At 45.2% G+C, this 12777-nt stretch overlaps 1 protein-coding gene across 3 annotated transcripts in view; it reads left to right on the top strand.

Moving 5' to 3' along the window:
- Nucleotides 1-464: 464 nt before the first annotated feature.
- Pxk (PX domain containing serine/threonine kinase like) overlaps nucleotides 465-12777 on the top strand; it is an 82363-nt gene continuing 70050 nt past the window's right edge. For all 3 annotated transcript variants that reach the window (XM_042680197.1, XM_042680198.1, XM_042680199.1), the window contains exon 1: nucleotides 465-696. In XM_042680197.1, the coding sequence (XP_042536131.1) occupies nucleotides 595-696 (102 nt within the window). In that variant the 5' untranslated portion in view covers nucleotides 465-594. The remainder of the gene's footprint in view (nucleotides 697-12777) is intronic.

Here is a 12777-nt window from a genome sequence, read left to right on the forward strand (position 1 = left end):
GGCTTTTTTCTTTTTGCTTCTGTGGTGCCGAGGAATCGAACCCAGGGTCTCATGCATGTCAGGCAAACACTCTACCACTGAGCCACCTTGATCTCAGCTTCTTGAGTAGCTCAGATTACCGGCATTAATCACCAGCACCCGATTTAAAAAAATCAAGTATTTATTAAGTTCCTGCAACAAAACTTTTGATTTCCCTGCTTAATAACTCTTGATAGATTCTCTGATAGCCTGTCAAGGAAAAATACTTTATCAACACCTGTGGCTTGGGTGTTCGCGTCCCTGGGTCCCAGGTCGGATGCTAAGGATGCTGAGTCAGTCGTGCTGAGTGACATTCGCCGTTCTCCTGGCCCTACAGTTGGTTCAGTCCCAGGCGGCGACCCGGGCGCCGGGGCGCTAGGACCCGGCGGGAGGCCGGGCGCGCGGCGGGCGGCGTTAGGACCCGGCGGGCGGCGGCGGCGCGCGGGGCGGCGCGTGTTGACAGCCGCGGCGGTGGCGGCGGCGGCGGCGGAGCGCGGCGGGCGGCGGGACTCGGCGCCTCCGGTTCCTGCCGCGCGATCTGAGGCGGCGGCGGCGGGGGCGGCCCGGCGGCCCGGGATGGCCTTCATGGAGAAGCCGCCGGCCGGCAAGGTGCTGCTGGACGACACGGTGCCGCTGACCGCCGCCATCGAGGCGAGCCAGAGCCTGCAGTCCCACACGGTGCGCGGCCCGCCGGGCGGGGGCCCCGCGCGGGAGCCGGGGCGGGGCGGGGCGGCGCCGGCCGGGGGGGCAGGGGGGCTGCCGCGTGCCGGGGGGCGGCGGGCCGCGGCCCCGGGGTCCGGGGCGGGCGCCGAGGCCCGGAGGGGCCGAGCGCGGGGAGCGCGGGGAGCGCGGCGCCCGGGCCGGGGGGTGGGGGCAGCCCGGCGTGGCAGGGACGGGGCCCGGGGGTCGGGACCGTGAGGGACCCGCCACCGTGGGGAGACCCCGGGAGTCCTGAGGGGACCGCGCTTGGCCGTCGCGCCCCGTCCCGCGGCGGGGAAGAGCGGGGAGGGATGGCGCGGGAGTGGGGGCGGCGTGCGGGGTCCGGGCCCGCCCGACTCGGGAGCCCACTTGTTGGGGACCCCGCTTTCGGGCGAGCCTGCTCGGCCTGCCCGGCGCGGGCCGGGGCAGGCAGGGGCGTGGACGGAATCGCGGTGCGCGGGGCTCCTCGCAGCGGACGCGCCGTCCCTTCCTGGTCCACACTCGCGTGTGAGGGGTCTTCAGAGCCAGGCTGGTTTTCCTTTTCCTTCTTTTTGATTTTGAAAGGTGTCTGTGCTTAGGGTTTACAGGCCATCAGCCTTGCAAGCGGGCTAGCCCACGAGCCCCCGTGGGAAGTAGTGAATGGAGGGACAGTCCTTCCACTGTAAGGTTTTGTCAGGCCACCAGAGCGGCTCCCAGCTCAAAGGCCGGTTTGTTTACCATCGCGACGGGTCGGGGGGCCTATCTGGAGGCCAGGGCCCCATAATAAGCCTTCTGTGTGTCTCTGTTTGGTTCAAGCTCTTGTGATGGTCAAAGAGATCTTTCAGTCTGTTGTACTAAAGTGGGGCTTGTTCGAACCTCAGTTTCCTCTTCCGACAGCTTTGCTGTGTAGGCCTTGGGTTACTGGAAGCATTTCACTTCCAGTGAGGAAGAAATGATGATCTTTTTTTTTTTTTTTTTAAGTTCGTTTTATTTAATTGCGCACATCTGTAGTCCTATTCTGCCGACATGTGAAAAGGCCCTATAGAGGATTGGGATTGGTTAAACTTGGTCTGAAGTCACTATCGAGGATTTGAGTTGATTAAACCTGGTACGAAATTTAGAACAGGGAGTCAAGAATAAGCCTGCTCTTAAGTTAGGTTTTTTGTTTTTGGTCTGTCCTGGGGCTTGAACTTGGGGCCTGGGCACTGTTCCTGAGCTTTTTTGCTCAAGGCTAATGCTCCCCCACTTCTAGTTTTCTAGTGGTTAATTGGAGATGAGTCTCATGAACTTTCCTGCCCAGGTTGGCTTTGAACCATGATTATCCCATCTCAGCTTTCTGAGGAGCTAAGAAGATTACAGGTGTGAAGCAACCTGTAGGGGGCTTTGTGTGTGGGGGTGGGGGTGGGGTCATGGGGCTTGAACTCAGTGCCTGAGCACTTTTCCTGAGTTTTTTCACCCAAGGCTAGCACTCTACCACTTGAGTCACAGCACCACTTTGGATTTACTGTGGTTAATTAAAGTCTCATGGCCTTTCCTGCCAGAGCTGGCTTCCAGCCATGATCCTCACATCTCAGCCTCCTGAGTAGCTAGGATTACAGGATTGAGCCTATGGTGCTGGGCCATGTTTGGCTTCTTAAGTTAGATTTTTAACTGGACTGTTGGCTAGTAGATCTTATAACCTGTTATGGAATTGAACTGAATGTTTTAGGTCTGTTTTGTACTAAATAATGATATAAATGATTATAAATGCTAGTAGACCACTTCTTCCAGGAAGCCACCCATGGATGACCCCAGGTCTGTACTCTCCCCTTCAATTGATTCTGTGATGGCTTCATTATTTTTCCTGTCTACCTGGCTGTGAGTTGAGGGCCAGTTCTTGTGTGCTTGTGAGTCTCTGTCCCTGGTATCTGATAAGATCTCATGTGTTTATTTAGATTAATAAATAAGTGAACTGTAACTGTCACAAGGAGGTTGTTCAGAAAAGAGGAAGTTTCTTCAAAAGTAATGGGGAACACTACTCACTTCTCTTCTCCACAGTTTTGCTGATCACTTACCAAGATCTAGGAACTTATTAACTTAAGCAAGAAATCCTTTCAGAGGAATCCTTGAAGGTGGCACAGAAGTAGCAGCCAGCATAGATTTACTTAGTGGAGGAAGACAAAAAAGTAGGATAGGGAAAAGGCGAGCAAACCTAATTCTTGACTCCCCAACCTAAATTTCAGCCCTTACTATTCCCTTACAAGTTACAAGTTTAGCCAGTTAACTCCTTTATAGTGCTTTTTCATGGGTCTACAGAATAGTACTACCAATGTGCACAATTTAAAAAGTACTCTTTTTAAAAAGATGATTATTTTTCCTGATTGGAAATAAAATGCTTTCAATAATCAGAGTCCTACCCAGCAAAGGTGTTGGAAGAGCTACACTTTCTGACAAGTTTGTTAATCAAGTGGGAGCTTAGGTTCTGAGGGCCCTCTTTATCCTGGGGGTATTTATGTTCCCTAATTGGGCTGGAGGTTTTCAGTTCAAAATTGATCACCTGAACGTATGGTCACATAGCAACTTTCCAGTTATCCTGTTTGAATACTATAACCCAAGTATGGACACAATGGGTCTTGCGTGTGTTCCTTATGGTCTTTTTTTAGGTGATCTTTCTGGTCACAAATTTACCAAAGCCTGGCACTTTCTGTTCCTTGACTCAAATTTCTCACCTAGCAGTGTATCTCATTTAAATCTAAGAGAGATGGGACAGTGATAGAAAGAATATTGTTCCTTCTTGAACAGTTGATTGAATTCCTTGTGGTTCTAGTGATTTTTCTGCCTTAGTTCCTTGTCTTTGTCAGCTCCTGGGATGGTCTTATCTTTTTTTAAAAGTATTTTCTAATTTCCTCTATGCCTTATTCTAACCTACTTCACATTCTTGACTATGCCTCTTTTCCTGTTTGTGTAAAATAATGATTGTGAAAATCAGAACAGGGCCATCCGTGGTACTAGCATGGAGGTCAGTGCTTTAGGGAGGTGGTGAAAGACATAATAGGGTTCCATTTTTATTGTAGAGCTTTTCTTTAAAAAACAACAACATAATTTTAGGGTAGAAAATGGCAGTTTTTATAATTATGACTGAACACAAAAGACAGTGACTCATAAGAGACCCATAGAGACAGATGTGGTGGAGTAAAAAAAAAACAACTGTAGCATTGTCTTGCATAATTTTTGACTGTTATATGTTCCTGGCATTTTAACTATAAAGTCTGAGACAGAAATGTTGCATCAGCCCTGAACTTTATTGAGAAGATCATATGCTGATGCAAACTTTTTGGACTATTAGTGACTTATGAGTAAGTGCCTTAGAAACAAGAGCTATTGGGGCTTATTTTGGAAAGCTGTAGTTGTTAAAAGTGGCATAAGAAAGAAAGAGAAAGGAATTGCTTTCTGTGTGGAAGATTAAAGATGGCTTTCAAGCTTGTTGGTTAAAGGGGAATAGTGCCTTTGCTTTGAAATACTGACTCTCTAGGAGCTTGCCCCTTGGCTAGTTTGTAAGTAGTAGACATTCTTTGGATTGGAGGAGTCAAGACCTTAGTATAGATCAGAGTTAGTCATGTGACATTGGTTCAACAAGTCACTGAAACCTTTGTGTGTGTGTGTGTGTGTGTGTGTGTGTGTGTGCGTGTGTGTGTGTGCGCGCGCGCGCACATACGTGCGCGTGTTAGTCCTGGAACTTGAACTCAGGGTCAAGGTGTTGTGTCTAAGCTTTCTGTATTCAAGGTTGCACTCTGCCATTTGAGCTATAGCTTCACTTCTGGCTTTTGTGACAGTTTTTAGAGATAAAAGTCTCACAGACTTTCCTGTCTACGCTGGCTTTGAAGCACAATACTTAGAGCTCAGCCTCCTGAATAGCTAGGATTATAGGTATGAGCATGAGCCACCAGCATCTATCTACTGAAACCTTTTTCATGTTTAGTTTTGTTATGTGTAAATGACATCTAATAAATGCCTGCCAAGAGTGCCTTCCAGGACAGTTCTGAAAATAAAATGAAATCACCTTCGTGAAATACTTGTAATGTGCAGTTTTTCTTTCTTCCATCTCTTCATTCCCAGACAACAAGTGTGGAAAGGATTAAACACATAAAAGTATATTTTTGCAAGTAGGCTCATTTCTGCCCATAGGTCCTTTCTTTATTGAGGCTGTTTTGCCTTGAGAAACAGAATTTACAGATGTAAACTTTAGGATATATTTGGTTTAGGCTTTGTGAATTTGAGAGGGAGAATTGGGGTACATGGTTGGATAGATGGAATACAAGGTCATCTGCCCCTTGACAAGGCACATCAGATGAGTAACTGGCTGGGTACAAGTTGATAGGTGGTTCAGTGCCTGGCTATGGTTTGAATGATTTTCTGTTTTAATGGAGTAAAGCAAATTCAGGCTGAAGAAATAGACCAGGCCTGGACTGCAAGGAAATGAAGCTTCCATAGTAACAGGATGCTTTCAGCCTACAGTCAGAGGGAAGGGGGAAGGTTTTCTAAATAAGGAATTCTGGTAAAAAGCCACTTGGGTGAATTGTGAGAAAGTTTGGGAGAAATAAGAGAAGACAAGGGAAATACAAGTTCATAGCTGTAAGGAAGGGAAAACTTAAGTCAATAGACTAAAAAGATGCTAACCTTACTGAAATATAAACCAAAGGAAATGGACAGTTCTGAAGGAGGGTTGTTATCAAAAGTGCAAATCTGCTTTTTTTTTTTTTTGCTGGCTGTAGTGTAAATAGCTTGTCATCTCAGTTTTCTTATGTGGGTTTTATTTGGTTCAGGGCATTTGGTTAAAGGCCCATTTACTCTGCATTTGGTGCATTTTGTTCTTGAGAAAGTTTTAATGATATCTGAAGCACATGTCAGTTGTGGGCTTGAACTCAGGGACTGGGTGCTATTCCTGAGCCACTTTTATGCTCAAGGCTAGCGCTCTACCACTCGAGCCACAGAATCACTTCCAGTTTTTGAGTGGTTAATTTGAGATAAGAGTCTTATGGAGACTTTTCTGCCTGGGCTGTCTTTGAACTTTGATCCTGAGATCTCTGCCTCCGGAGCAGCTAGGATTACAGGTGAAAGCCACCAGCGCCTGGCCCTAAATCTTCTTAATCTGTGGAAAAGATAGTATCAGATGGTTAAAATCTTTACTGAAAATGAATCTCTTGATTTTGAATTTTGGAAAGTTTTGATTTTTTTTGAAACTATATCTGCATGGTTTATAAGAGTGGTGAATTAACCAGCTCCTCCTTTCATGGAGTTTTTGTCCAGTGAGTTTCTGAGGCATTTGGTTTTGTAAGGTGTATACAGTTCAGTGGTTGAAGTTATTTTTATGACTTGGTCTGTTGAGCTTAGCTTCTTAACCTATGACTCCTCCTTTGTGTAATATTTTAAACTACATTCATGTAGCACCAGAATGCCCATTTAAGTGTATATCACATAGGGAGACATTATTGTCTTCAGAGCTTTAATTATTTAATTTGGAGTCAGCGTCTTGCTGAGTCTTGGAGTTCAGGCTGTCGTTGAACTAACTCAAGATCCTTTTGCCTCCGCCTCCTGAGTGCTGAGATTACAGGTGTGTATTACTGTGCCAATCAGAGCCTGAAAAATTTAAGGTAAGTCAGTACTCAATATCAGAATTCATCTGAGTTTCCCTTTGAGATGCTATTTGGACTTTTTCTTTTAGAATTCCAAGTTGTATTGAATACTTAACATTTTTTTTCCTATAGCCAAGTACTGGTGGCTGATGCCTATAGCTTGGCAACTGTGGAGGCTGAGATCTGAGGATTGTGGTTCAAAGCCAGCTAGGCAGGAAAGTCTATGAGACTCTTATCTCCAAATAACCACCACCAGAAAACTGTAAGTGGCACTCAAAGTGGTAGGGCACTAGCATTGAGTGAAAAAGCTCAGGGATGGGCCCTAAGTTCAAGCTTTGCATCTGACAAAAAAATTAATTTTTTTCTTTAATGTTGTTGGCATAGGCAAATGCTAACTGTATGGTAGCTTGGCAGTGTATCTACACATTTTATTATAATGTGTGTGCGTGTGTGTGTGCATGCTTGTGCTTGTACTGAGACTTGAACTCGGGGCTTTCACTCTTGCTTAGCTCTTTCCTTCAAAGCCTTGAGGGAAAGTGTACTTTACCACTTGAATCATGACTCTAATCTAGCATTTTGCTGGTTAATTGGTGATGAGTTTTTCAAGCTGGGTGCTGGTGGCTCACACCTGTAATCCTAGCTACTCACAAGGCTTAGATCTGAGGATTTAGGTTCAAAGCCAGCCCAGGCAGGGAAGTCTGTGAGACTCTTTATCTCCAATTAACTACCAGAGAACTGGAAGTGGTGCTGTATTTCAAAGTGATAGAGTACTATCCTTGAGCAAGAAGAGCTCAGTGACCGCGCCAAGGCACCGAGTGCAGGTTCCATAACTGACACACAAAAAACCCCAAACAGTTTTTCAGATTTGTCTGCCCAGGCTGTAATCCTACAATATTACAAGCATGATCCACCGGTGCCCTGCTCTGCATTTTAATAAGGTAATATTAAAAATTAATAAATGAAAATAAATTAATAAATATGAATAATAAGTTATTTTCTGGAAATCGAATCCCTTGTCTTCTCCTTGGGTTTATTTTTTATTTTTATTTTGCTAGTTCTGGGGCTTGAATTCAGGGCCTGGGCACTGTCCTCGAGCTTCTTTTGCTCAAGGCTAGCATTCTACCACTTGAGCCACAGTACCACTTCTGTGGCTTTTTCTATTTATATGGTATTGAGGAATCAAACCTAGGGCTTCATGCATGCCAGGCAAGCACTCTAGCCCTAAGCTACATTCCTAGCCCCTTGGTATGTGTTTTTATATAGTTGTCTGAGACAACTGTGAAAACGATAAATTCAGTCAGAAAGCCCTGAGTTGAGAGTTTTTAGTGGTTGATAAAAGTTTATTTAAAAATTATAAGTAATTGCCATGTGAAGCAGCGTTGTTTTTTTTCTTTTCTTTTCTTTTCGCCTAATTATTTAGGGGCTGGTAAGATTCACTCCTTGCATATCTTCACTTTTGAACATTATCCTGTTGTAAGATGAATTATCCCAGAAGCCACATTTTGGAAGATGGAATATTAGAGTCTTTATTATACAGTTAACAGGCTGCAGGCAGCCACATGTAACTCAGTTAGGAAACAAGCCAGAGAGGAAAGAAAGAACAAAAACAATACAACAAACCAATTCAGTTCCGGTGGAGAGCTGAATTGGGATGCCATGATGAGGGACATAGGACATGATCATGGAGACCCATGTGGCATGGCGTAATGGCACCTGTGCTGATCTGGGCCTAACTAGGGTCCGCACAGGGGGCAGGACCACAGGAAGTTGCCAGTCCCAGGCAATGGACTGACAGATTCAGTAAATTTATCAGCCTAGTGCCTTCAGGGATCAGGGCACGCCCATCACCTAGCTGGCAGGTAATGGGCGGGGTGGTTTTTTCCCCCAGCATGAAGACAAGATGTCAGACCCTACCATCCACTATGTGGCCAATATGGCACCGGCCAGGCCTGACCTCCTTACCGATCTCATGAGAAAGATTTGTTGTAATAGGAATACAAGTAATAAGCTGGCTCTAGTTATTGGGAGGAAAAGTGAGATTTTGGGGCTAGAGTTTATTTTACGTAAAAAGATAGTTATGTCCCTGCTGCCAAAACAGTGGATACAGCCACACCTTTTGTATGGATTAGGACCTTGAAATTGCTCAACATATAGATGGCCCATTGGAGGTTTAAATGTATTCATTCTGAGCAAGTGTTACTGGACCTGTGCTCTCCACTGCAAAGCAGGAAGTAAGTAGTTGCTTTTCAGGCTGTGAGAGGATTTTGGACAGCTTTGTATGAAATGAAGCTCTTAGGCTGGGAATGTGGCTTAGTAGTAGGTTGTTTGCCTAACATGGGTGAAGCCATGGGTTTGATTCCTCAGTATGATATAAATACAAAAAGCTGGAAGTGGTACTGTGGTTCAAGTGGTAGAGTGCTAGCCTTGAGCAAAAGAAGCTCAGGAACCGTGTCTAGGCCCTAAGTTCAAGCCCCGGGACTGGCAAAAAATAAGTAAAAACAGAACAAAAAAATGAAGCTCTCTATGTTCCAGGTTTTGGCAAGCCAGGAGGAGTGCTAGGCCTGAGTGTTGGTTTGGAGCACCCATGTGCTGAAGTGTCTGGGGTTGGGATAAAAAAGTAATAGACTTCTCCCAAATTTTTTCCTTGATCTGGAATTCATTACTGTTAATGACTTGTTTTGCAAGCACCAGGCACATAGTGGGGAGATTAAGGTGTGATTTCAGTTTTGTGACTCATCGTTTGCAGCTTGAGACTTTGACTCAGGACTCAGGAACAAGTGCTTGTGTTGGGTAAATGCTTAGACCTCCAGTGGAGAAGGTTTGTGTAGGTTGACTATTTAAACTTCCATTGATCTTGCTGACAACCAGATTTGAGGGAAGTCTGGCTAAAGATTAAGGTACTAAGTGTTTCCTCCTGGTTCCTAAAAGAGCTCAGTTGAAAGCAAAAGGGAATTCTGCTGCTATTGTAGTCCTCTTAACAATTGAGTGGTCATTTCTTGGTGGCTAAGAGGTACGGTTCTATTTGTTTATAATTCTTCAAAGTAACTGAAGTCTTCCGGAGAGTTTATTTTGTTTAGAGTAAAATAGATTTATATAATTTACATATCATACAATTCATTCCTGAAGGTGTACAGTTTAATGCCTTTTAGTCTATCCACAGGAATATAGATCTGTCTTTACAATTTCAGAGTGTTTTCTTTACTCCCATAAGAAACCCAGTCCCCTTCAAGTTGCTATGCTGGAGAGTTCTATAACATTGCAGATTGTTACATTCATGATATTCTAAGCATAAGCCCTTTTGCTCTTAGGGTTCAACTCATCTTAGAATCTCATCAACGAGGCACCTGTCTCAGAGCCTCTTGACCGGAATTCAACCTTAGGCTGTGGATCCTAGGATAAGAATCATTGTAGGAAAAAATTTACAACTATAAACTCAAGAGAATTCGCATATTTTAGTTAGTGAGATATAGGTGTTAAAAAATGCACTACACTGCCATAAACATGCTACTTACACTGTGTGCTTAGGACAATAGGTGGATTGTATCTTCTTAGCAAGCAAACAACTTGTACTAGGTTGTACCTTGCCTAGTGCATTCTGGTGTGCACAGATGACTTATTAAAGTGGCAGAGGGAGGGCAAAGGGCTCTGTGCTGGAAAGCGGGGTGAGTGAGCCTAGCATTGGTTCACAGCACCTCTATTTAGAATATTTAAACAAGTCTGCCCACATTTCTTTGTCATGGAACAGAGCAACAGGTCATTCTCCTCATTAATTTAATTGATGCCCCCCCCCCCCCCCCCCCGTGGTGGATAGAGGAGAGAATGACTGGACTGTGTGTGTGAATCCAGGTTCTAAAGTTTAAGAATCACTTGCAGGGGTGAAAGGGAAAGCAGTCGTTCAGTCAGGGCTTCCTGTTGAGCCTGCCCTTTTCCCCAGGGACGCACTGAACTTTAGCCCAGCACACTTTCCTCTTTGCAGAAGCAGAAGGGAATAAATGAAGCCGGAAGTAGGTTTGCATACATGGACCTCCAGTCCCAGGCAGAGTGTCTGGCCAGGAGACAGCTGCCCACTGCTCCACCAAAGCAAGGGAATGGCTGAGAAGGTCCTTGCCATGCCATTTCTGTTTGTAGCAGTGCAGAGTACCACCATTGCTACCTGCCTCATTCTTTCCTCTAGACACTTCTTGAGCTTCGGCCCTCTTAGGTCCTGGGGTGGGCCTAGGGATGCAATGCTGAGCAATCTCTGCTCTTGGGCTCTCAGGCTGCTGAGGATGAGAAGTAGGTCTGTGCTCTCATGGAGGTACTCCCTGCCCTGTCCTCTAGCAATACCACTTTACCTCTTCCCTGACAATGTGTGGTATGCCTTGGGTGTTCCAGCATTGGAACACACACATCTGACCTCTGGAACATTAACACACATTTAGGAAGAGTCTTCTAGGTACCAGGCACCGTATTGCGTATTAAGATAAAAGAAGAATGAAGCAGAGAGCTTTTGTGCTTGTGGAGGTAGTAGGAAATAGGATATTTAAAGGGTGAGTGTGGTCAGCTGTGGAAGAGGCAGGGATGCTCAGGGAACTTAGAAGGATAGCAAAGCAGTTAGCATTTCAGAGAAAGCACATTAATCCTGAGCCTCTAGTTAATCCTGTTCTTGTTACTAGCCTACCATAATTATCTCAGTTGAAAAAACTAAAGGATGATTACTTCTCTTCTCCGAGGCAAACCTGGCATTTGCAGGCTTCCGGAGTTTATTAGTTCATTGAGCAGTTACTGCAGGTAGGGATTCAGTTTGACATGACTACATGCTTATGACCACCATTTTGTTTGCCAGGGTCACCTGACAAACTTCCCAAACTATAGGACAGAGTTGCCACAGCGCCACTTCTGGCTTTCAGGTGTTTTATTGGAAATAAGAGTTTCATGGACTTTCCTGCCTGGGCTGGCTTTGAACCATGATCCTCAGATCTCAGCCTCCTGAGTAGGTAGGATTACAGGTGTCGGCCACTGGCACCCTGCTGAGACAAGGTGTCTTTTATGTTGCCCAAGTTGGCTTGAACTTGCAGTCCTCCTTCAGCCTTCCAAAGGTGATAGTATACTCTCATCTTCTTAAATGTTTATACATGAAAATAATGTATAACTACACTGCTCAGTACTGTAGCCAATAGATTCTTTAGGGTTTTTTGTTGTTGTTATTGTTGTTGTTGTTTTGTTTTTGCCAGTCCTGGGGCTTGAACCCAGGGCTTGGGCACTGTCCCTGAGCTGCTTTTGCTCAAGGCTAGCACTCTGTCACTTGAGCCACAGCACCACATCTAGCCTTTTCTGTTTATGTGGTATTGAGGAATTGAACCCAGGGCTTCACATATGCCAGGCAAGCATTCTACCACTAAGCCTCATTCCCAGCCTGATTCTTTAGATTTAATTGATTAATTTTGAAACTGTTTCAAAAAAACAACAACAATAACAACAACTGGACTTGAACTTGAAATTCTCCTGCTTCTGTCTCCATCACCTACAGTGCTAGATTTTTGTGCTCAGTTTAGATACTTTAATAAAATTAAATATAAATAAAAATTCAGTTCCTTACACTAGCCCCATTTCAATATCTTAGAAGTCCCATTTGCGCAATGGCTATCATATTGGATGTCAGAGGTCACAATGGTCCTCAACTGCTGTACTGGTTGAGAAAGCTGGAGAGAAGGCAGCCAGCCCTGTGACTCATGGAATTTTGTGAGCATTGAATCCAAGCAACTCTATGTCTAACATCAAAGTACAGGAAAGCCCTTGAGATGCAGCTGTTGTAGTTACCTGGGGGGACTTAGTAGGAATATAGTGGGGAAGCAAAGCAACCTCAGTGAGGACCCCGTTCTGTGTTTGTGTAGCTGAAACTAATAGACATTTAGGTGGCTGAGGACACTGTGGTGGTGTCCTACCTATCCCTACATCAATCAGTTCCGATTCCCAGGCCTGAGTTCTTGTCCACACTCTGACTGCCACCCTCTCAGCTTCTCCTGACTCGATTGTCTGGTTCTGCCTGCCCAGCTGACCTCTGTTCACATAATGTGAAGCATTCTCTCCAAGGCATAGACTGTAGGAACCAGATATGCCCCTTGGGTCAATCAAATAGACCTATGGCTCAGTCCATTCCTACCATTTACTATCTGTGTGGCGTTAATTAAAGTATTTACCAACTCTGAGCCTTGGGCTTGTTGAGAGAAGGGGTAAACTGAGGGTGGGAAGTGATGAGTAATTGGCCTGTGAGCACAGTTGTTACTACTTTTGAGGAGGCAGATGGCAATGTGACTGGATAGCTAGTGTGAACAGCGCAATGACGTACATGCTTAGTTATGAAATTGGAACTTGTGTCTCAGGAGGACACTGAAGTGTTCAGGCTAGGGAGAATCAACTGAAGTGTAGTCCTTCATGTTGGTGACCATTATTAAAACCAGTAGGAACTCCGCTGGGCACTGGTGGCCCA

This window comes from Dipodomys spectabilis, unplaced genomic scaffold, assembly GCF_019054845.1.
Source record: "Dipodomys spectabilis isolate Male_0828 unplaced genomic scaffold, ASM1905484v1 ptg000054l, whole genome shotgun sequence".
Taxonomy (NCBI): Eukaryota; Metazoa; Chordata; class Mammalia; order Rodentia; family Heteromyidae; genus Dipodomys; species Dipodomys spectabilis.